This window comes from Garra rufa, chromosome 6 (assembly GCF_049309525.1).
Source record: "Garra rufa chromosome 6, GarRuf1.0, whole genome shotgun sequence".
In the NCBI taxonomy this organism is placed as follows: domain Eukaryota; kingdom Metazoa; phylum Chordata; class Actinopteri; order Cypriniformes; family Cyprinidae; genus Garra; species Garra rufa.
Genome location: NC_133366.1, coordinates 19,365,789 through 19,391,949, shown reverse-complemented (window position 1 = coordinate 19,391,949; position 26,161 = coordinate 19,365,789). Strand labels below are relative to the sequence as shown.

Below are 26,161 nucleotides of genomic sequence, written 5' to 3'. Positions count from 1 at the left end.
TTCTAAAAATGTAGGGGAGAGCGGGGCCCAACCTAACACTTTTGGAATTTCGCGGTTTATGTAAATCCACGTGGGGTTCAGAGTACAATTTTTTTATCCACGTTATTTTCACACTTGTCTAGTACAAATATATGGCTTTGTTTCATATTTACAGTGTATACGTTTTTCGTTATTTGCCTCAAAAGAAAGGAAGTGAAACGTGACAACATGCCCCGTAGGTGGAGTACATTGTAACATCTGAGGGGCACGTTGTAACACGACCATATGACAGCTTAAAATGTTATCTGATCGAATGAAAAAAATATACACAACAAACTAAAATATTTTGTCAGTAAAATACATGAGTTAACTTTTTCAAATGAAGTAATGACGTTTTTTTAAAAAATAAAAATGATCTAATTTTGGAGTTTGAAAATGAACACATTGCAACAATGCTTGGAACGGCCCTAATCGCAACACACAGCTGCACAGTAGTTCAAAACAAGGTGGACAGATAGATGAAACACATTTAGACATTGAGAAAAACACACCCCTCCCTCCACACACAGCTCTCATAGAACACGACACACATAAACCAGCCAAAATGCTTTACATTTCTTGAAATAATAACTTCTGAACATTAAACATTGATTGTCAGCCTATATTCACCTGTTTCTTGTGGTTTCTTGTCAAAATCCTTAGAAGTAAATAGTGTAAATTGCACCGCTAATGTCATAGAATAGCATAGTTTAATAACAGCGGGGCGTATTGTAACACAGTGTTACAACGTTCCCCATCTGCGCGACCGGAGTTTAATACAGATTAGTGTCTTCTGCTGGTTTGCGAAGCATTAATAAACTATCTAAACTGATAAATAGCAAATTGGAGATTAAAATAAGAGCAGTTTTGTCTAATTTTAAATGAATACTAAAAACTGAAATGAAAAGTTTACTTCAGCCAGAAATGTACTTTTACTATGGTAAAATAAATATTCAGCGATATCTTGAAAAGGCTTTTGAATTTTGGCGCTCTTTTTTCTCTGCATAGTGTTGCTATGGCAACTAGTAAATACCGTAAATTTAGTTATGCTAGTGTGTGTGTAAATATTTAAACCACGTGTGTTACAATTAACCCCGCGTTAGGTTGTGCCCCGCTCACCCCCCTATCGCATTTGTAAGAAATTAATTAATTTCCAAATATTTTTTTCCACAGTTGTGAACAGTCATGGTTCCGCTGCTTGTAGTGGCTGTATTTCTCCTCCAGGGGGCTCTATTTCAGCCCCCTCAGGCTGCAGCATTCAAAATCTTCACTAGCGATGGCTCCCTCACCCATCATCAAATCACTGAGGCAGCTTTCCTCCGCAAGATGGCGGAAGTGTGTCGTAATGTAGCCATTGCCCGGGGAAAAGACTTCACACTACCTGTAAGAAAAGAATAATAAGCGTCAACTACTTTGAGAGCTATGCATTTTGTTTAAAAATTTATCGAAACAGATTATTTCTGCAAATTTATCATACTAAAATGTCATTCAAGAATATATACTAACTTTTCTGAGCTATGATGTGAAACAGACAGGCAACAGGAGAAAACATACAGCTGTATTTATGCTTTTAAGAGGCCCCCTTTTATACATTTTTTGGTCCAAGTTTAGGATTAAACCTGGATTGCTGGTTAAAATCTCATGCATTAAACAATCAGAATTTTGTTTTAAAAGTTTAAAGAAAATATTTAAAAATTGCTTTAATGAGTTTAATGCTTTAGATGCCATGTCTAGCAAGATTTTCTTTCTTATTGCAAATTATAACCCTCCATTAAGTGCCAATAAGGTTGCAAAATTCATAATACTTTTCCCCCCAGCATTTTCCCAATGCTCATTTCCCCCCTCTACTTCCCACCCCAGATCAACAACAAACTGACTCCAACTGCCGTCCAGAGAGCCTGCTCAAATTCATATTCCACCTTATTACAACTAGCAACTTTCAATCTTGCTGTTCTTCAGACTTCCCTTAGCAATGCAGCTGTTGATAAAAAGGTGTCCAGTACTGCTCATCATTTTGATAATGAAGATTTTAAAAATGGACGAGACCTCATCACTCTGGGTGTAGCTGCTGTGAAAGTTAGCATCAAAAAGGGGAACTATTTGTCTGCCCGCATCAGTCTTGGGGCTGTATGTCATACTTTACAGGTATGGTATTCCTGGTTAGTCCCTGAAAATATGTGTGTTAAATTAATTTTATTTTTATGCTGTTAAGTATTTTGAATCAAAATCAAGAATGTTTTTTTTGTGTGCAGGATTTCTATAGCCACAGTAACTGGGTGGAACTGGGAAGCACTGCTCCTTTCAGCACGCTGATCAAACCTGAGCGTCCTCTTGAAAATTTAGCAAGTACTGTGCTGTATATTTGTTTCTGAAGTAGTCTATGTATTTATCTCAAAATTTAATATCTCAATCAGCTGTATCAAATGACCTTGATATGTCAAGTAATTTGTATTCTGAATGGATAAATGTCTAGGTCCCAGTACAAAAACATGCAAAAGCTGTGTTGGAGATAACTGCACTGACAACATTCTCACAGAGGTACTGCAGCAGAAGTTATTAACTTCAGGATATTTCAAATTTATTCTCCCAATCAAACCTGCAGGTAGGGAAGCTTAGCTTTTCTTTCATTAGCATTGGCTGCCCAGAATTCCTTGCTACACTCACAAACAAAAAATATATTAAACTCTTTCAGGCAAGTGTAGCCATGGTGGCACTTTTGACGGTAGCAGTTATAAAGAACCCACTGGAGGAATCAATAAGGATGACATCAGTTCAAACCATGGCTTCCTTCACCTCCGTGCTGCTGAAATGGCCATCAACGCTACTATGGAACTGCTGGAAGACATCCAACTGGCAATAGGGGACCAAGCCTTTCTTAAGTATGAGACCTTTTTCTTCTTCCTTCTTTTATGCTGCTAACGTAGCATTTTTATCCATGTTATCTTAACATTTCTTCACATTCAAATCTCTAGCTTCTAATGCACACATTAGGGCATTGGTAGAACAATTGCTTAAGTTTGTGTTTCCCTTTTATCTGTTTTTCTCTCTCAGATTGATGGGCCTCAGTCAGACCTCAGTTCTGGTTTTTGTACTTGACACCACAAGCACTTTGTCTTATTACATTGCAGAGGCCAAGAAAGTGTTCCTCAGTATCATAGACAGCAGGAGAGGAACATCAGAGGAGCCTTCAGAATACATTCTAGTTCCATTTAGTGACCAGGGTAGAAAATCTGTAAAATTGTAAAGTTTTTATATAAACATGCTGTGGTAATATGAATGAAATATTTTGTTTCATAAAATTTACGAAGCCATTTATGTACTAGTGCTTTAAAATAAAATAAAACTAAACCTTCACCATATTTATATTGTTCAATACACAGATTTTGGACCTCTGATAAGAACTGGGGATGCAGATAAATTCAAAGAGCAAATCAATTCGCTGTCAACATCTGATAGTTCAAACCCAGGGCTGTGCTTGTCAGGACTGCTGGTGTGTATGTTATATAAAGCTTCATTCAGCCTGTGAAAAGTTCACACAGAAACCACTACACTCAAATAGTGTTTATTTTGAAATTTTCGATTTAGAACAAATCTTTGTGGTAAGCTTTAATATCCACAATACTGAGAGTCATAATAATACTAAAACTTTTTGTCTTGTTTGTTTCATTGTTTCATGATTCTACAGTTGACTTTGACAAGAGCTCCTCCATCATCAGATATTTTTGTTTTCACTGATTCTTCAGCAAAAGACATCGAATTAAAAATTGCAGTTGTGGCCATGATGCAAATCACCCAGTCAAAAGTGAGTACCTGATTTGTTTCTTCAGTTAGGATCAGAGATACCTTGTCTTAACATTTTTTTCTTCCCACACTCCAGGTCAGTTTCCTGCTGTCAAACTCTATTTCAACACGTAGTCAACAGAATGTCTCATTATCAAGATCATTGTCTCAGTCAGACATACAGTTTTACAGAGACCTGGCACATGTTTCTGGTGGTCAAACTATAGAGGTCACAAACTCTACATTATCTCAGGCCACTACAGTCATTACAGATGTAATCACCACTGACTTGGTACGTTCCAACAATGAGATCACAATGTCACAATGACATGCAGTTTATAATGTAAATGTAATTGTGGCAGTAACTCTAAAACTCTCTAATGTGGTAAAACCTGTTTCTTGAAGGTGACTGTTCTTCAAGTAGAGAGAATTTCATCCAAGGCAGAAAACTTTTCATTTGTGCTGGATCCAACTCTGTCCAATGTGACTGTGTATATCACAGGAGACTCTCCAGTCTTTAACCTCTACAGCCCTACAGGTACATCAACACTGTACTGCACAGCATGTACTCAATTAGTTTCATAGTGTTTAAATAGATCATTCTCCCATAAATTAAAATGTTCACATTTACTTGCCCTCATGCCATATTATCAAGTGGACACTTCAAAAACCCAAAATGAACATAACGGTAATCCATATTTTGGATTACACTCCATATTTGATGAATCTGTGTGTTCTGAAGCTAATTGCAGTTGTTCTGTCCCCTTAGCAGGTAAACACCCACAGAGCATAATATTTCCATCTCCATGTTTGATGGTGGTGATGGTGTTCTTGGGGTCATAGGCAGCATTCCTCTTCCTCCAAACAAGGCCAAAAAGCTTGATTTTGGTCTCATCTGACCACAACACTTTCACTCAGTTTTCCTCTGAATCATTCAGTTGTTCATTGGCACACTTCAGATGGGCATGTACATGTGCTTTTTTAAGCAGAGGGATCCTGCGGGTGCTGAGGGTTTCAGTCCTTCACGGCGTAGTGTGTTACCAATTGTTTTCTTGGTCACTATGGTCCCAGCTGCCTTGAGATCATTGACAAGATCCTCCCATGTAGTTCTGGGCTGATTCCACACCTTTGTCATAATCATTGAAACTCCACTAGGTGAGATGTTGCATGGAGCCCCAGACCAAGGGACCACTCGACAGTTATTTTGTGTTTCTTCCATTCCAACTGTTGTCACCTTCACACCAAGTTGCTTGATGATGGTCTTGTAGCCCATTTCAGCCTTGTGTAGGTCTACAATCATGTCCCTGACATCCTTTGGACAGCTCTTTGGTCATGGCCGTGGTGGAGAGTTTGGAATCTGATTGAATGGTTGATTCTGTGGACAGGTGTCTTTTATACAGGTAACAAGCTGAGATTAGGAGCACTCCCTTTAAGAGAGTGCTCCTAATCTCAGCTTGTTACCTGTATAAAAGACACATAGGATCCAGAAAACTTGCTGATTAGGGGATCAAATACTTATTTCACTTATTAAAATGCAAATCAATTTATAACTTTTTTCAAATTATAGATTGATAATTTCTTTGTCAGTGGACAAATGTACAAAATCAGCAGGGGATCAAATCATCTTTTCTTCACTGTACCTTTAAGGCTCCATAGAATATTTGGGACCTGCAGTTAGGATAATGTAATAATAATTATGCAAATTACATCTGATTTATGGATGCCACTCTTAATTTAATTATACATTTTCTTGTCCACTTCTTCAGGTGTGTCTCAGTCAGGTTCAGTGGCAGATGGTCCTCTGGGCAGTATCCAGACTATAGGGAATCTAAAGAGAGTAAAACTCAATTCTGACAACCAGACAGGAGAATGGAAGATCAGCATTGACACAACAAGCTCCTACAGCCTGAAAGTTATTGGTAAAGTTTTTATATAGAAAATGGGAGTAAAATACTAATCTCTAATGCTTTCTAAAGCTACACATGCCAGTCCATAATTCAAAATTCCTTCAATTGTGAATACAGGTCAGAGTTCTGTGGACGTCCTCTTTTACTTTGTGGAGATAGTTGAGGGAGGTCATGGAGACTCATGGGGACAGAGTTTCACTCGCCCTTTTATTGGTACATCATGCATCATTCATCCATCCATTCTCCAAATAAATTGTCTTCTGTTAATTGCGGGCAACATGCATCATATAATTAGTATTCAAAATAAAAAACATTCACACAAAATTTTACTTTAAAGGAGAACTCCGGTGTGATATTGACCTAAAGTGTATTGAATCATGATACCGAGTGTGAACGTACCTTGCATATCTCATCTCGTCTTGTCCACTGCTGTCCGAAATCTGGGGTCAGTTAGCCGATGCTCACAACAGCTTGTCAATGAGAGTCAATGGGGCATCGAGGCAGTCATGTAAATAAATCACTGTTTTACGCCATTTACGAGGCACAAAGTAGCGCCACACTTCATCGGTAGACTTCCAAGGGCCCCGACATTTAAAACGAGACATTGAGAACTCAGAAAAAGCACCGGTAGTTTATTTACGAGAAGATTTATGCAGACAGTAACTGCAAGATGAAGTGTGGCGCTACTTTGTGCCTCGTAAATGGCGTAAAACAGTGATTTATTTACATGACTGCTTCGATGCCCCATTGACTCTCATTGACAAGCTGTTGTGAGCATCGGCTAACTGACCCCAGATTTCGGACAGCTGGACACAAACCGAGATGAGATATGCAAGGTACGTTCACACTCGGTATCATGATTCAATACACTTTAGGTCAATATCACACCGGAGTTCTCCTTTAAGATGCAGTCACAATTACTATTGTGTTATGAATTTCCATGGGCAAAACCTAATCATTTCAATAAGAATCTGCGTGAAACCTTTTTCCATGCAGATCTTTCTGTTGAGGTTTTTCATGCAGTTGACCAGTAGAATGCTGCTTGGTTTTATACTTAATACTATATTGTCTTCACTGTCTTTTCTCTGTTTGCTGATCAGGTCGAAATGCTACTTTCTATGTCTCTGTGACTGGAAGAGATTCAGTCACAGTGACTGACGTGCTTCTAGTTGAAGCTTCAGGATCTGGTGCTGTTAATGGAACTATCAAATCTGTTGGTGCGACAGACTTCCTGGTCAACATAGACAGAATCCCAGATTGGGCATTTGTGGTGCAGCTGAAAGGGCTGTTGAATGACTCGTCATTGGTTAGTCAATTCCAGAGGCAGTCACCTGTCCAACATAAAGGATCTAGAATAACTGTCACGGTAAGAACTATCAGTTGAGTACACAGACACTGTGTAAAAAACTGTAATTTACAATATTAAACAAAATACACTTAACTTTAAATAAAAGTTTGGTGTTAAAGACAGACAAATAGCATGCATTCACTGTATCTGTTTTTCCACAGGCACAGTCACAAAACATTACACAGCCTGGAGTCCCAATGAGTGTCAATTTTACAGTGGCCACTAATACTACAGACGGCAATTACACTATCAGAGCCCGGACTGACCAGGGCTTCAGCATGTCTTTCCCCAGCTCTCTGACCCTGGGACCAGGGGGAAGTGCTCAAGGAAGTGTCACATTAACTGCACCCTCTGACACAGAGTCAGGGACAGATGTCACACTCACTATTGAGGCAGAAGCTCCGGGATCCACTGACCTGAATTATATCACTCTGAGATTTACTGTTTCCACAGCAAACACTATTTTTAGTGGCTGTTACTTGCTTTCCATGTGCCTTTCTTTCGTCTGTTTTTTCATTTGCCATTTTGTATGTTTCTAAATGACATTTAGCAGAGCAAGTAGCACTGTATTTCAAAATCTTTACTTGTCTTGGGTAAAAGACCCATTGTAAATATTAAAGAATCAAGGTTAAGGTTTGCTATTGAAATTTCACTCTCACTTTCTGTTGTATGTGAACAGGTGTGTTTGGGACTAGTTTTTGTGGCTAAGCTGTGATTTCAAGAGTAGTGCAGTATATACTCTTGAACTTTTTGAATGTTTATTAAAGACAAAGTTCACATAAGGGGCATTAGCATTGTGTAAGCTTATGTATTGATTTTGCTTTTTATAATAGCTTCCATTCTCATTCAGTTTCTGTTTCACTCAAGGGCTGCACTGAACTTCCGTCTCATTTATGTGATTATAAGTTGTAAGGTTTCAGACAGTTTGGGAGGATTAAATGAATAAAATTATGTGTACGATTGTGATTTTTGATCTACCACTAATATTATTGAAATACATATTATACCAAGTTCTTTGAAAGTTTGTTATGCAGAAAGTAAGTTACACATTGGTATGGGTTATTAACAGCTGTCAAGGAACCAAGGCACAATTACAATTGTTAGATCAAGCACAAGGTGTACACGATTTGAAAAGGGCATACAATCAACAATAGTGATTAATAAGGAAGTAAATGTGTTTCCTTACTGACATTCTTACAGCCACACACATTTACAGAAAGGATTATCATTTATATAATCTCTAATTTACATTAAAAGTATGTGTGACGCTGACATGTGTGAAGGTGTTTAAATACACTGACAGAGGCTGCTTAAATTACAGTATACACAAGCAAAATCTGCGGAAAGGTAATCCAACAATTGTCTAATTGAACATTTTTTGTTGTTAACATTTGTCTAATTGTATAACGTTATATTTTGTGAGAATTTTCAAGATAAAAATAAAAAATGTTATCTGCTGAAAATAATGTTTTAAATGATTAAAAATGTAAGGCAAAACACTAGGCAAACAGTTTTTCATGCATTGGTTAATTTTGAGATTTTGGGCTACTTGGCTTTTCATAAAGTGCTTTTAGGCTTTCAAAAAGAAAACATTCAAAATACAATTTTAAGTGTTTATTTTACTACACCTTTTCTATTTGCATCTTTGCATTATAATACATGTTTTAAAGTGTTTTCTCAAAACGTTTTTGGGAGAGTTTTTTCCCACATTTTTCCTGTTATATTCTGAAGATTTTTACAGAGGGGTTTTGTTTATATACTTAATAATTCACCTGATATTATACAACAATTTATGAATAAAATGTTGTATAAAATCAGGTGAATTGTTAAGTAAAAGAAACTTTTTTGTGGCTCTTGACAGTATTTTCTGATTTATGCAGCGATAAAAAGAGATATCCAAAATCCCCTCTGTATTTTTGATTATAGAATATCAACAAAATAAAACTTAATTTTAATCTTTATTTTTGCTTTATCCACTGTTCAGATCTCATATTTAGTTAGAAAAGGTAATCCTACAATTGTCTAATTGAACATTTTTTGTTTTTAACATTTGTCTAATTGTATAACGTTATATTTTGTAAGAATTTTCAAGTTAAAAATAAAAAATGCTATCTGCTGAAAATAATGTTTTAAATTATTAAAAATGTAAAACACTAGGCAAACAGTTTTTCATGCATTGGTTAATTTTGAGATTTTGAGCTACTTGGCTTTTCATAAAGTGCTTTTAGGCTTTTAAAAAGACAACATTCAAAATACAATTTTAAGTGTTTATTTTACTGCACCTTTTCTATTTGCATCTTGGCATAATAATGCATGTTTTAAAAGCGTTTTCTCAAAACTTTTTTGGGAGAGTTTTTTTTCCACATTTTTCTTGTTATATTCTGAAGATTTTTACAGAGGGGTTTTCTTGATATACTTTATAATTCACCTGATTTTATACAACATTTTATTCCTACACTGTAAAAAGATTTAACTGGTTTCAACTTAAAAACTTAAGCTCAGCAGCTGCCTTAAAATTTTAAGTTAAATCAACTTAAAACTACAAGTCATTTCAACTCACGACAATAAAATTAGTTCAAATGACTTGTACTTTTAAGTTCTTTTTTGACTTTTGACAGTAATTTCCGATATATGCAGCGATAAAAAGAGATATCCAAAATCCCCTCTGTATTTGTGATTATAGTGGGAATGTCAACAAAATAAAACTTAATTTTCATCTTTATTTTTGCTTTATCCAGTGTTCAGATCTCATATTTAGTTAGATACAATAACATTCCAGAAAATGTGTAATCAGTCAAAATGTAATCAGTAAACTGTATGGCGGTTTTTATTTGTTAATTTTTTTTTTACTTGTAAGGGACTGAATTTTCAAACAATGAATTTACCCACAGCACGTATTCTTGTGGACAGTCATGGTTTCACAGGTTATAGTGGCTGTGTTTCTCCTCTGTGACCCTGTTTCAACACCGCCGGGTAGCAGCGTTCAAACCTCTCTTTCAGGGTGGCTCCCTCACTCATCGAGAAATCACTCAGTTGGCCATCCTCCGCAAGACAGCAGAAGTGTGTCGTGACATAGCCATCGCCCAGGGCCGTGACTTCACACTGCCTGTAAGAAAAACACATGGGAGTAAACCAACAGAATTAGCATTTTTTTTAATCATACAAAAAATGAATGGGTTATTATAAGTAACAAAAGGTCAAAAGATGAAGAGACTTCAACATTTTGTTACAACAAATTACAGTCATACCTCATGAGAATTTTGAGCGGCAATTTTTAGTTGCCAAGTCTCTCAAGTTATGCTACACACCTAATTTGTATTGAAAACTGAACTGAAAAACAGAGGGAACTCAAGTTAGAAACTAATGATAATAATAATATTCTCCTCTTTCCATGCCTCACCTCTAGATAAACAACAGACTGACTCCATATGCTGTTCAAAAAGCCTGCTCAGCATCTTCATCTTCTGCCCTCGCTTCTCTTGGATTTTATTCAGCTATAACAGAAACTTATCTAAGCAACGCAGCTATAGATCTAGTTTTTGCAATGAGTGAGGCACATCACATAGATAATGAGGCTTTCAATGAGGGCCGGGATGTCATAATCCGTGGTGTGGCTGCAGTAAAGGCCAGTGTGCAGCAGGGGAGCTATATCTCCGCCCGTATCACACTGGGGGCTCTTTGTCACACTCTACAGGTACGTTACAAATTGGGATATCAGGGATTTTACTGGAGATTGAATAAAAAGATCTAAGGTGACTAATAAATTTAATTTCAGTAAGTAAATCATTATTTTCATTAATTTACATGAACACTGTGTTGTTGGTTTGTGAGCAGGATTTCTATAGCCACAGTAACTGGGTGGAACTGGGAAACAATGCTCCATTCACCACACTGATCAAACCTGAGCTTCCTCTCAACAACATAGCAGGTAAAACATATTACAATTACAATTAGTTTTGCCACAATATGAAAATGGCATAAACATTCACACTTTTTAAATCTTGTTAAATCTCTGCGTATATCTAGACCCAACATGCAGAAACTGCACTGGGCCAAACTGTGCTGATAACATTCTCCCAGAAATACTGCTGCAAAAGAAACTAACCTCAGGATATTTCAGTATTTTCTCCTCCAAAAAACCTGCAGGTATGGAAGCCTAGCATCCCATAGTGTTGATCTCTTCTTTATGACATCACAGGATGGCTGGAACTAGCATCAAAAATCTATACCCATATACATTTTTTTTTCTTTTCTTTCAGGCAAGTGTAGCCATGGTGGCTTTGCAAACAGGACCAGTTCAAGAGAACCCACTGGAGGTATCAATAAGGATGATATCAGTTCAGATCATGGCTTCCTTCACCTTCGTGCAGCTGAAATGGCCATCGATGCTACTATGGAAGTGCTGCAAGACATCCGACTGGCCACAGGTGACCAAGCCTTTCTTCAGTATGAGATCTTCTGTTCACACCACACATAGTTTTGAACAATTCTGTAATGAAAGAAATTACTATGGTTTTGTCCAGTTAAATTAAAATGACAGTCCAGTGTGATTTCTCAAATTCCTGATCATTAAGACTAACACTGAATTATATAGGATGTAGACACAGAAGGTCTACACCTTAGCGGGCTTACAATGTCCACTCCACTAGAGGGATAGCCTCCTCTTGGGCTTGGTCCAGCGGGATTTCTATTGATGGTTTCTTTACGGCCACGGTTGTCGCCGTCTACTTTCACCAGTTTTTATAACTTGGATGGCACTGTGGAGACAAAAAAAGTTCAAAGGATTAGTTTTTTCTTAAGACATAATGCCCCCTAGAATTAGAAACTGATACTGTTGTCCAGGTTTAGCCAGTTTTGTTTCTTGCTTACAGATTGATGGGCCTCAGTCAGACCTCAGTTCTGGCTTTTGTGATTGACACCACGGGCAGCATGTCTAATGATATTACAGAGGCAAAGAGAGTGTCTTTCAGCATCATAGACAGCAGGAGAGGGACAGCAGAGGAACCCTCAGAATACATTCTAGTCCCATTTAATGATAGTCATACAATAAATATATATTTAGTTCTAAACATAGTTTTTTTTCCTAACAAAAGCAAAGGAAGCAGTGCCTCCTCAAAAACAGTGACAACAGTGTGAAAATAAAACAAATGTTGTGAAATATGAAATGTAATATTCTATTGAGTACAAATTTGTATTATGTAGCTAATAAACAGTCCTGTTGTGAATTAGTGCCTATTAAGTTTTTATATAAATTGATGGACTAATTTTAAAGTAATAGACTAATTCTATTATAATAATGTAATGTAATAGTAATAATTAGACAAATTCTAACTTAACATTAAAAAAATCTTTTTAATAATCTCAATAAGCTTTTATGGAATAAAAAAACATGTATATACCTTTCATCACGTGTTTACAGAGTGTCTGAATGATAGCTGGACAACAGTTAGCAGAAATGAATGATATGAAGATATACAAAATAATATTGTTACTTTATTTACTGTAGTTATTTTTAAAAACATTCTGACTTTTTTTTTTTTTACTTTTAAATAATGTACATTATTGTTGCTGTAGCGATCTGTGATATGTTTGTCTCAATCAGATTTTGGACCGCTGACAAGGACTAATGAGGCAGATATTTTCAAAGACAGAATCAATTCCCTTTCAGCATCTGGTGGAGGAGACTTACCAGAGATGTGTCTGTCAGGGCTGCTGGTGTGTTTTTTTTATATTTATGTAAAACTATTGTAAACTGAGAAAATCACTCCTCTTCCAACTGATATACTGTGTAAGATTACATTATTTGTATAATTTTAGTGAATATATCAGCTGGTTAAGCTATGATATTGCAATAAAGCCGGACTGAGAAATTATAATACTCTCGTTTTTATTTGTCTCATGGTTTTCCAGTTGGCACTAGCAGGAGCTCCTCCATCTTCAGACATTTTTGTTTTCACTGATGCTGCAGCAAAGGACTCAGAATTACAAAGCACCATTCGGGCTATGGTTGAACGCACCAAGTCAACAGTAAATGCCTGCTATATAAAAATATATATAAAAATTAAGTGTTGTTGAATTGTCTCTAACAACATTTTTTCTGCGTTTTGCTTATTCTTCACCATCCAGGTCACTTTCCTGTTGACTAACCCCCTCTCATCCCGCAGAAGAAGGGATGTCTCACAATCTCAAAGTTTTACATCAAGATCAATGTCTGAATCAGAAATACAGCTGTACAGAGATCTGGCCCATGTTTCTGGTGGACAGACAATAGAGGTCACAAAAGCTACATTGTCTCAGGCCACTGCCATCATCAAAGATGCACCTCAGCCCTGGTATGTTTTAGGACAGATGAAGACTTTTTTTTGTGTCAGCTCTCCATTTAATCTCACTATAACATATACAATTTTGAAAAAATGTAAGAAGAAAAATGTACTCCAGTATTTTTTTCCCAAATTTGGTGATTAGGAATTTTGCTCCCAAACACTGCAACATACTGAAAACATCTTTGTTTTTCCTGAAGGTGATGCTTTTTCAGGTGGTGAGAAGTCCAGCTGTTGCAGAAAACTTTTCTTTTGTCCTAGAACCATTGGACATCCAATGTGACTGTGTATGTCACTGGAGACTCTCCAGTCTTCACCATCTACAGCCCGACAGGTGAGCCAGTGCACCTTGAACATTATTATCAGGGTTTTATTTAGTCCAATAGAAAAACAAATTTCCAAAGTCATTGTTAAAAATAAGCTGTTTCCCTTGCCCTTCAGGTGTGTCTCAGTCAGGTTCAGTGGCAGATGGTCATCTGGGCAGCATCCTGACTGTAGGGAATCTGAAGAGAGTAAAACTCAACTCTGAAAACCAGACAGGGGAATGGAAGATCAGCATCAGCTCTACACACTTTTACACCCTTAAAGTCACTGGTACACATTTTTTTAATCTGCCAGTATACGTTTTGTTTGTGAACCATTGAGATTTTTTATGGTATTTATTTTTATTCAAACCCTTAATTGCACAATGTGTGGATCATCCCAGTTTTTAAGTAGTAGAAATTAAACAATGGTTTTAATTGTGTTTACAGGTCAGAGTTCTGTGAACTTTCTCTTCAACTTTGTGGAACAGTTAGAAGGAGGTGACTTCACACCGAAAGCCAATCGTCCTTTCATGGGTATGATACTTTTTCATTTGACATTTTTTTTGATTATTACTAGACAGTTACACTACCATTCAAGAACTTCAAGATAATTTTTTTGGAATATACATGAATATTCATTTATTAATTTTGCCATCATCAGTATGATTGAAAAAAATGCTTCTTTGATTGCTCAGGTCGGAATGCTACTTTGCTTGTCTCTGTGACCGGAGGAGATTCAGTCACAGTGACTGACGTGCTTCTAGTTGAAGCTTCAGGATCTGGTGTTGTTAATGGAACCATTAAATCATTGAGTGCGACAGACTTCCTGGTCAACATAGACAGAATCCCAGAGTGGGCGTTTGTGGTGCAGCTGAAAGGGCTTTTAAATGACTCAACTCGATCTTTGCCTAGTCGATTCCAGAGACAGTCACCTACCCAGCAACAAGGCTCTAGAGTTACTATCACGGTGAGCTTGAAGAGACAGTTACCCTAAAATTAATTAAAATAAATTAAACTTCTCTTAAATCTCTGAAAATGATATGTATGAGACATTCAAAATAAACTGCCAATATCTCTAACTATATCATATCCCTTCTCAGGCCCAACCAAGCAGCACTATAGAGCCTGGAATCCCATTTAATCTCAACTTTACATTGGTCACTAATGCTACAGGTGGCAACTACACTATCCGAGCCCGAACAGACCGCAGCTTAAGCGTGTCTTTCCCTAGCTCTCTGGACACAGGGTCAGAGGGCAGTGTTGAGGGAATGGTAACATTGACTGCACCCTCAGACACAGAGTCAGGGACGGATGTCACACTCACTATTGAAGCAGAAGATCCAGGATCTGGTGACTCGAATTATGTGGCAGTGCGGATCACTGTCATGACTAAGGTAGCCTTTATGTAGTCTACATATACATATTAGAATTTTATCCTTTTGTTGACTTTGTTTAACCTTTTTTTTCCCCCTTTTTTTGGAAGGTCACTGATTTCTCTAGCCCTGTCTGTCAGGTAGTGAGCATCAAAGCTGACTGTCCTATTGAATGCAGCAGAGCATCATGGGAACTCTCTGCCAACTTGACGGATGGAAATGGTACAGGCATAGCCGGAGTGTCTCTCAGTTGTGGCAATGGCTCTCTCAGCTTAAGTTATGTGATGAGTGCGGATGGCACAAATGTGACTGTGGCATCCTACAATGCTTCCTGTTGTTCTCAGGAAGTAGAGCTGGTAGCTGTGGACAGCGTGGGAAATGTGGGCACATGTTTCACCTCTATAAAGAGCCCTTCTCCAACTGTTAGCTCCAGTGCATCATATTCTCTGTCCTTCTCCATGTGTGTTGCTCTAGTAGAGTTATTAGTTTCCTTTCTGTATGGATGAGAGAAACTGAAAGTTAAGAATTAACAGAATTTTCGTCATTTCTATAAAGAGCCCCTCCTACCGCCACAACTAAACCTTTTATGAGTACAACAGTCATAACCACATCTAGTGGAGTCTACATTGTTTTTCTCAATGCCTCCTTTGCTCTGCAAATTAATTATTTTATTTATGTGAAAAAGACAGACAATGGTTAATTTAAGAGATTAGAACAATTTTTAATTAACATTTATAAATGTCTAATGTAGATTTATGCTATCATCACATACTATCAGAGTTATCATAAATTTCCTTGTCAGAAATTGGACATAAGGGGCCTCTTAAGTTGTAATTATAATTTTGATATTTGATTTTTCCTGTTGAATGGGCCTTAAACTTTAAACATCCCAGAGGGGAGAAACATAGCTGTACTGTACAATTTTATTTGTTTTGCCACAACAAAATAGCATTTATTTGACTAAAATGGAATCACCGGCAAGCTGAATATCTAAGATAGCACAGTGAATGTTTTTGTGGTTACCAACGAATTGGAATAAACCTTTTGATTCAAAAAGTAAATGTAACCTCATTTCTTCACAAAACAAGTGGATCCAACCTTCTCAGTTTTGGTGCATGTTGAAATGAAATGGCAGAAACATTTTTTTTTGCAGTTTACCCAAAATTGAAATATTGTGATCTCAAGGGTTCCTCAGACCATTTCCTGTCTAATATGTTGACTATTTAATTTTTGCCTTTGTTTTAATTTTGTAATGTAGTATCCAGCATTCAGTTTACCCCACAACTGTCAATTGTTTTTAAACTGTAATGTTTGGTTTCAGGCATATACTGTGGTGTCTAGACTACTCTGCATTTGAGACCCGCGTGTATTATTTATCTTATGTGTCATTATAATGTTTTCATTGTCTATGCGGTTTGTATGGACCAAAGACAAGCATGTTGTGAGGAATGAAGTCAAACTTCTTTCCAGGCCAAGCTGCATTCTTTTATCTTATCTGACCTTTAAACCGTTTCGTTTGATTTGATTTCTAAGGACCGACCCTCACATCCTGATTGTGCAGACATGTTCCTAGGTCAGCATGTTTTGTTGGTCCTGGAACAACAATCCTGTCATGTTATAACACAAAACCTAATTATAACCTAACATTTAAACTAAAGGGAGTTTTAAAGTGTAAAGTCATTAACTCAGTACTAAGCTTAACTCTGGTCTAAAAAGACCAGGAGCCTTCTTAAACAGTAGAGGTGTGTGGGGGAATGAAATCAGTCTTCATTCCAGCCCAAACTGTATCTATTTTTAGAAGGCGAGCATTATGCAAAGCATGGGTTATTTTCATTTTTGCTTTCTTTTTGCTGAATTCCCACACAGCACCATCTATTTAGTTTGGGGTACCTATAGATTATAAACCATCTAGATTGAATTATTTTGTAGATTTGGTCATTTAATTTAATTTTGTGATTTAATCAGTGTAAATATACAAACAGCGTCTGCAAATACATTATAATTAAACTAAATCTATTACAAGGTAATGAAATAATACATTGATTCTTCTGTTTTTCAATGTTACATCTACTAAAGATATGTTATGTTATGTTTATCTGAGAAATTGCTTGATTACATTTTGAAAGTAAATTAAATAATACTTTAAACACTTTCTCTCAAATAGCTTATTCAATTCCTACCAAATCTAACAGAACTCATTAACTCGTTACTTCATTAGCAAGTTGCTGCATGACCTAAAATTGGTTAGTATGTAAAATCCAATATGTGTATAGTTGGGGCCACCACTACCACTTTCAATCTTTATTGTTCTGAAGAAACAATAGCCTATGCAAACAATTAACCACCACGAATGAAACATTCTATTAAGGAGACTTAACTTAGTCTGTACAGGTTTGAGTCTTTTATTCACACTTCCCTCAGCAATGCAACTGTGGATTTAAAGCTGTTCAGTACTGCTCATCATTTTGATAATGAAGATTTCAAAAATGGACTGGCCCTCATCACTGAGGGCATAACTGCTGTGTCAAAATCAGACAGGGAAATTATTTGTCTGCCTACTGCAAACTGGGGGCTGTCTGCTTTATAGGTGTGGTTGCCCTGTACTACTCTATAGAACTTGAGCTTACCTGAATTGAACAGATTTTGTTTTTCAAGCACTGTTAAGAACAACAACAGATAATCAATGTGTTTTGAGTGTAGGATTTTTATAGCCACAGTAACTGGGAATCACTGCTCCTTTTAGCACACTGGTGAAACCTGAGCTTCCTCTCAACAGCCTAGTAGCTAATGTGCTGTATATACTTAAAAAAAGTATTTATCTGAAATATACAAAGTTATCCCCTTTATGTCTTACGTATGAATGCCTAGACCAAGATGGCGGCGCGTACACATCGCGAGGCTCAGTGTCTCTCCAGTTTCTGCAAATTTGCAGTATTTTACCTGCTCATCTCGGGTCTGTTCATACCGAACAGTAGTGCCTTTACATCGTACACCCGACAGGAGCTTTTGGATATTGGTTTGTACATTCCCGACAGTTTTATCAGTAATATTTGACTTGTCCCTGAGATTGCTAGGACACCCGAAGCTGCGCACTCTACCTGGCCGGGCGGAAGTGCTCGTAGGCGGCGTCGAGACCGTAAACAAAGACGGGGGAAGCGCGGAGGACTAAGAGCTAAGCTAAAGCTAACACCACACCGGCTCTCTTTACCCAGCATTTTCCTTGCTAATGTACGGTCGCTGGTGAACAAAATGGACGAGATTCGACTCCGCATCAAACACAGCAAGAGACTTTTGAACTGCAATGTCATGATCTTCACTGAAACATGGCTAAACAGCGATGTATCGGACAGTGTTATTGCTCTAGCTGATCACCACACATTCCGGGCAGACAGAACGGCAGATGACTCCGGTAAGACCAGAGGCGGAGGATTGTGCATTTATGTTAACAAAGCTTGGTGCACGAACTCTGTTGTTATTGGGAGACACTGCTCAGCTAACCTAGAGTTTCTCATGGTTAAGTGTAGACCGTTTTATCTGCCGCGGGAATTCACCTCCACCATAATAACTGCTGCTTACATTCCTCCTGACGCTGATGCCAAGCTTGCTATGAATGAACTTCATGCGGCCATCAGCAAACAACAAACTGCCCACCCGGAGGCTGCATTTATTGTTGCGGGGGATTTTAATCACTCAAACTTAAAGACAGTACTCCCCAAATTTCACCAAAACATTTTCTGTCACACCAGAGGAAACAAAACTTTAGACCATGTATACACAAACATGGCTGAAGCTTATACTTTGACCCCCCTCCCCCACTTGGGACAATCAGACCACCTTTCTTTGTTCCTCACCCCCAAATATTCACCCCTCATCAACCGTGTGAAGCCATCAGTGAAGACCATCAAAGTGTGGCCAGCAGGCAGGGACGGATTACGGACCGGGCCAGCGGGGCCGCTGCCCAGGGGCCCTTGGGGTGCAGGGGGCCCGCGGGGCCCCTAGCCCAAAACAATTTGCAACGCTTATCAACAATGTATTTTCGTTTGTCTATTTTAGAGGGCCTACATTCTTTAAACCTCTGCTTACAAGGGCCCCTGCCCTGACCCTATAGGGAGGGCGTTTGGCTGCCAAGGGCCCTTGAATTGTGGTGGTTGTGGGGGGTCGGTGCTTTCAGGGGGCCCCCAGCCCTGCTATAGAAACTTTATAGGGAAATGGGTGCATGGTAGCCTACTTTTAGAAGGCCCTCTTAGGCCCTCCTATTATGGTCCTGGCTTCTGGCTACAAGGGGGTCCTAGGGAGGATGGGGTTTTGGGGGCTTTTAGAGGGCCCTCTGATTATGAGGGCCCTACTAGGAGGCCCTAGGGAGGAGGGTGTAGTGTACCTTTAGAGGGCCATCTGATTACAAGGGCCCCTACCATGGGGCTCCTGGTTTCTGGCGGGAGGGGAGGGGGCCTTACAGAAGGCCCTCTGACTAGGGAGCGGTAGCATGGTGGGATGGAGGCGGTTAACCTGCCCTCTGAGTGGCCCCCAGACCAGTGTAAGAGTTTGACCAGTTTAATCACTCCCAGGGCTGTATAGGCTAAATGCAAGTAAACATGGTTTACCCACCTCTGAAATTTCAGAATTAGAGTTTACCCACTTCTCAATTGATCTAAATGCACATCATAGTATAGTTTATGCACAAAATGTGATCACAGAATTCGTAGTTCACCCACCTCTTATTTTACCACTACACCCCTGATCACTCGGTTGTGTACGGGGATATGGTACACAGGTGGATTCTGGCATGGTTCAGCTGGACACGGTACACATGTAGTATGATCACTAACCGTGCCCCAACATGGCTCTCACTGTACGTTCACACCAGGAGAGACCAAAGCGAACACGTCGCCAAGGTCGTTAAAGAAGCTTCGTTGTTGAATTTGCTTTATTCACTTTGTTCGCTCATTGGAATGTTTGATTTAGCCTGTTACCGTGGGGCGTTGGTAAATCTATATATTAGAATTGGTTTTCACCGAACCACGTCATAACTCATTACATAAGGTTAACTGACTTTTAACTTCTCTTTTTCGCTCTGGTCGCCCAATTCGCTTCGCTGCCAGTGAATTTGCTTTGTTCGGCCAATTCGCCGACTCTCCATAGAGAAATAATGACTTTTGTCGCTCTGGTCTCTTCTGATGTGAATGTACGTGACATCAATAATGACACTCCAAATAATAAATATCTGAATTAATTTGAGAAAGTTGGTGTTAATAACAGTGTTTAGTGGATGACTTTGCAAGAAGGAAGAGTAGTGACAGGTAGTTTAACATTTGCATTGTTTTTTTTTTTTTTTACTTTTTCACAAAATATCTATAATTAGACCTAAATGTTATCCATATTATACAAAATGGTGACTTGGAGTAGGAACAGTAAAATTAAATGTTATTTCTCCCTTTAGCTGCTGCCAATACACAATCTATGGCTGCTTCGCACAGGTTATGGAATGTTGCTAATATTCGGATCAAAGATTCTAGGGTGTTATTCTACTCTAGGAATTTCTGCATACAATACATTGTTTTAATGCAATTTTAATCCACGTTATTGTACCAAATACATTGCCGATTTTATCAGCAAAATAACCTAGATCATATTGCTTAGTTTATTTTGTTTACCCATGCCAACGGTTATTAAGGGAAGAAAAGCCATGCTTTTAAAAAAGGGTATTGTTAATTTAAGCCCAATTGGTCAGAAATAGCAAATGCACACGGATTTGACAGAAAATTAAGCAATTTAAATGAAAAAAGAAAAGAATTATATGGGTGTGCGGTAGACATTTCTAGTGGGCATTCCCAAATTGAAATCATGGATATGTTTTTCTTGTCGTGGCGCAACATGTTTTTTTTTTTGTTTTTTTTCTCAATCTGTTTTATAGTATGCTTGCCCTCCTAAATCTATATGGCATAAAGTAAAAGAACGAAAATTAATGTAATAAAATTAGATCTACAATCGCAAATTTAAACTGATAAAGACTTCCATGAGCCGGCAAGAAGACAAAAGGATCACACAGCCAGAGGTGGGTAGAGTACCCAAAATCTGTACTCAAGTAAAAGTACAAGTACTTATGGAAATATTTACTCAAGTAAGAGTAAAAGTAACAATCTTAATAGTTACTTGAGTAAGAGTAAAAAAGTATCCGATGGAAAAAGTACTCAAGTAGCTAGTTACTAGTTACTTCTGATCTGATTGATATGAAGTGAAAACCCTGACTTTCAAACTGTTTGGAAAGCTTCCACACACCTCTCCTTGAAAACATAGGCTGAAGTAAGGTGTGAAAATCAGATAGGAGTCTAATTAAAAAAAATGTAATACACAAATGTAAACAAATATCAAGGAAGTAATTTTATTTCATTATATTTATTTCATTTAGTGTATCTGTACATTTTTTTTATATTAATTTAAAGCAATTCATACCCCTTTCTAAGATCTGCACAAGTAAAATAAACAGTAATGGGATTGGACAATGTGAAGTGGAATATTAAGCCATAAAATGGCATGATTTAAAATTCAGATACAGTTTCACACAAAAACAAAATATGTTACACTATGGCATTTCATCCTTTATAACATTAAAAGGGATAAATTGAGTATATAATTTATTATATTTATTTAAAATATTACTGTACTTGTTCAGATTTTTAGAAGGCACCTTAACTTTTTACATTTACAACTCTGTGTTTGCTGCATAAAAACATGGGTCGATAATTGCAATCATTTGACCATAAACAGCTCAAAAAATGTATTGGAAATGAAAAATTAATTCTCGGTCACGAGGGGGCGCTTTAGGAGCGCTGAAATATTACGGTTTCCATAGTAACAGCTGAATACAAAGCAGCATTAACGCAGTTTCATCAGACATGAAATGAAGATTCCAACGACACGTTTCTGAGGACAGTAACGGAGGGACGCCATCAAATGTAGCGAAGTAAAAGTAAAGTTTTTTCACTATCAATATACTTGAGTAAGAGTAAAAGTACCTATCTTTAAATATACTCTAAACGTAACGTTACTAGTTACCCCAAAAATCTACTCAAGTACATGTAACGAAGTAACGTTAAATGTAATTCGTTACTACCCACCTCTGCACACAGCTAACGACAACATTAACTGTAGCTACGAATTTTTAAGGTAGGACAAAAGGTTTCATTTATCATTTGCCCGCCGTGGCTCTAGTTGGCAAGAAATTCACTGCACATATTATTTTGACCGCATCGTCAGATTTATACATGTCATAGGGAGGGGGAGAGGGAGGGGGGGCATCGCGAATGTTTTGCCCAGGGGCCCACACAACCCATAATCCGTCCCTGCCAGCAGGGGCAGACTTCACACTTCAGGACAGGTTTCTACACACTGACTGGAGTATGTTTGCTTCTCAGCCCCCTGTGGCTCTCACACGGACATTGACAGATACACTTCCTCTGTTCTGGATTACATCAACATCACCATAGACAGTGTTACAACCCAGAAACAGATCACCACATACCCAAATCAGAAGCCATGGATGAACAAGGAGGTGCGTCTCCTGTTGAAAGCACGCAACACTGCCTTTAGGTCAGGTGATGCACAGGCCTACAGCACTTCCAGGGCTAATCTGAAGAGGGGCATCAAAAAGGCCAAGCACTGCTACAAACTTAAGCTAGAGGAGCACTTTTCTAACTCTGACCCTCGACGCATGTGGCAGGGCATTCAGGCCATCAGCGATTACAGACCCAGCCACTCCACCCCCACAGCCACTAATGTCTTCTTCCTGGATGAGCTTAATGACTTTTATGCTCGCTTTGAGAAAGACAATAAAGAGACTGCCACCAAGTTCACTTTGACAACCGACCACTCACCCATCACACTAAACTCCTCTGACGTACACACTGCACTGAGCCGGATCAACGCGCGCAAGGCTGCTGGACCAGACGGTATTCCTGGCCGCGTACTGAGGGCATGTGCGGAGCAGCTTGCTGGGGTATTCACAGACATTTTTAACATGTCCCTTGCCCAAGCAACTGTACCCACATGTCTTAAATCCACCTCCATTGTGCCAGTGCCGAAACACTCCAACCCAACATGCCTGAATGACTACCGCCCTGTAGCACTCACACCCATCATTATGAAGTGCTTTGAGCGGCTGGTCCTCTCACAACTCAAGAACTCTCTCCAATCCACACTGGACCCACACCAGTTTGCCTACCGTGGCAATAGGAGCACAGATGATGCAGTCGCCATAGCGCTGCACTCTGTATTCACACACCTGGACAATACAAACACTTATGCACGAATGCTGTTTGTTGATTTCAGCTCAGCATTCAACACTGTCAGACCTTCTAAGTTAATCACTAAACTTAGAGACCTGGACATTAACACTTCACTCTATAACTGGATTATGGACTTTCTAACCAACAGACCTCAGCATGTTAGGTCAGGCCACATCTGCTCCACAGCCATCATACTGAACACTGGTGTACCACAGGGCTGTGTGCTGAGCCCCTTCCTCTACTCCCTTTTCACCCATGACTGCAGGCCTGTGTATGGATCTAACACCATCATCAAGTTTGCAGACGACACTACAGTGATCGGTCTCATCAGCAGCAACGATGAGACTGCCTACAGGGAGGAGATCCAGCATCTGGCCACGTGGTGCACAGACAATAATCTGCTCCTTAACACCACCAAGACCAAGGAGCTCATTGTGGACTTCAGGAAGGGAAGAAGAGGTTCACACAAACCCATCCACATCAACGGGATGGCTGTTGAGCCTGTTTCATCCTTTTAAGTTCCTGGGGACCCACATTTCGGAGGATCTATCCTGGACCACCAACACCTCCAGCCTGGTCAAGAAGGCTCACCAGCGCCTGTTCTTCTTGAGAACACTTAAGAAGAACCAGCTGTCCTCAGCTATCCTGGTGAACTTCTATCGCTGCACGATAGAAAGCATCCTTACGAACTGTGTCACAGTCTTGTACGGAAGCTGCTCTGTTGCAGAGCGTAAGGCACTGCAGCGGGTGGTAAAAACTGCCCAACGCATCATAGGGACTCCACTCCCATCCATTGAGGACATCCAGAAGAAGCACTGTTTGCATCGAGCACGCAGTATTTTTAAGGATTCCTCTCATCCCGCCCACAAACTGTTTTCTCTCCTGCCTTCTGGCAGGCGTTTCAGATGCCACAGGACAAGAACTAGCAGACTGAGGAACAGCGTCTTTTCCAGAGCTGTCTCCTTATTGAACTCTGACCCCCACTGACCCTTGGCCCCCACCCCCACACACTCTCCACTACCATTGCACTACTTAATATTCATTGCACTACGCTGTACATACCCATTTGTAAATGCACATTTCCATTGCACATATACATACTGTAAATTTGTGATAAATCTATATCTATACATGTCAATTTGTAAATTCCTGCTTCAGTAAACAGTAACCTGTATATTATGTTCGTATCTATCTGCAATTTATATTATAGTTAATAGCAACCTGTATATTGTGTTCATCTATTTGTATATTCTAATTGTAGTTAATTATCATCTGTAAATTATGCTCACAGTACTTCATCTGTAAATATTATCCATAGTTCTCCCTGTACATATTCCCTATAAGTGCACTTATAACTTATACCTTTATCCTGCACTTGCTGCTTATTGCACTCCTGGTTAGACCTAAACTGCATTTCGTTGCCTTGTACTTGTACATGTACATGTACATGTGTAATGACAATAAAGTTGAATCTAATCTAATCTAATATAATCTATTGGTCCCAATTCAAAAACATGCAGAAACTGTGTTGGAGAAAATTGCAGTGACAACATTCTCCCAGACTGCAGCAGAAGATATTGACTTCAGGATATATTCACTTGATTTTGTACTCGACCAAACCTAAAGGTAGGGACTGGCATTAGCACCGGTAGGTGTTTTGGTTCTTAAGCCAAAATCAGAAAGTCCCCGAAACTGAGAATATGATACTTCAGTAGAGGAGTTTTGATATTTGACTGACTAGAACAAAAAAAAGTACTACTCAACAGAACTTGGGAAAATGTAGCCATGGGGGCTTTTTTGACTGGACCAGTTCAAAAGAATCTACAGAGGCATCAATACGCATGACATCAGTTCAGATCATGGCTTCCTTCTCCTCCATGCTGCTGAAAAAGCCATCAGTGCTACTATGGAACTACAGGAAGACATCCGACTGGAGACAGACTTTGCTGGTCAAATGAGTGCCCTAATGCAGAACTTTGCCTTTATACTTAAAATAAAAGGAAAAGGAAGGAAAGGACATGACGTGTGGCCAAGTACAGTTGCTTTGATATTGGCCTTCAGCTCGTCTGTACGGTTGTGTTTCCATGTTTTATAGGTTGGTTTCACGTGACGTCACGCTGCTGTATCGTGAGAGCGCGAAATTCAGATGAAGGGCAGGAAGCGAAATTGCTGAGGATCTGCCAGTGAAATAATGCTAATGTTTTGTGTAGTTTACGGCTGCTCCAATCGTTCAAACCGAGAAAAGGGAAAGGGGTTTTACAGAGTACCAAAAATTGTCACTCATAAAGGTGAGAAATATAAAAAGCTCACAGAACAACGCCGTAAAAAGTGGATTTTTAACGTACGTCTGCGGTCGGGAGGAGCTAATCTGTTATTGCACACCATGTTCTTATTATAACAATTGTTGAAAAATCTAATCTTGTGAATAAACCACCATGTATAATTCTGTCTTCTCAATGGCATTTAATGTTTTCATTTATATTACACAACAGACAGAACTCACAAAGACCACACTCATAACAGTAGTCAAAATGTAATCTTGTCTCATACAACAGTATTGATATAACAGCAATATCACAGCCCACTTTCAAGAGTGCCTGGATTCTTTCATTACACATGTGAGACTAACTTTGTAACTTGCTGTCCCAGTATTTCTAGAAGTATACCATTTCTAAAAAAGCACTCAACTGTCGGCAAATCTTCAAGTTCGACCGAAAACTCACTCATCTTCATGAGGAACGGGTCACGTCCAACATATCTGTTTACTAACTCCTTGTTTCAATTTCTTGAAACTGGTTCTAAATTCATACAATACGGACTCTCCACAA

The 26,161-nt window shown here is 38.7% G+C and overlaps 1 protein-coding gene and 1 pseudogene across 1 annotated transcript; both read left to right on the top strand.

Annotated features, from left to right (window-relative positions):
• The first annotated feature begins 1,203 nt into the window (after nucleotides 1-1,203).
• On the top strand, nucleotides 1,204-7,768 carry LOC141336861 (von Willebrand factor A domain-containing protein 7-like). Its single transcript, XM_073842587.1, has 15 exons — nucleotides 1,204-1,401; nucleotides 1,879-2,163; nucleotides 2,271-2,364; nucleotides 2,492-2,620; nucleotides 2,711-2,897; nucleotides 3,070-3,239; nucleotides 3,399-3,508; nucleotides 3,704-3,820; nucleotides 3,896-4,090; nucleotides 4,204-4,336; nucleotides 5,565-5,717; nucleotides 5,823-5,918; nucleotides 6,806-7,071; nucleotides 7,215-7,580; nucleotides 7,733-7,768. Exons 1-15 carry the CDS (start codon nucleotides 1,204-1,206, stop codon nucleotides 7,766-7,768), a joined length of 2,535 nt encoding a protein of 844 aa, XP_073698688.1.
• A 2,197-nt stretch (nucleotides 7,769-9,965) lies between these two features.
• Nucleotides 9,966-15,557, top strand: LOC141337455 (von Willebrand factor A domain-containing protein 7-like; annotated as a pseudogene).
• The last annotated feature ends 10,604 nt before the right edge of the window (nucleotides 15,558-26,161 follow it).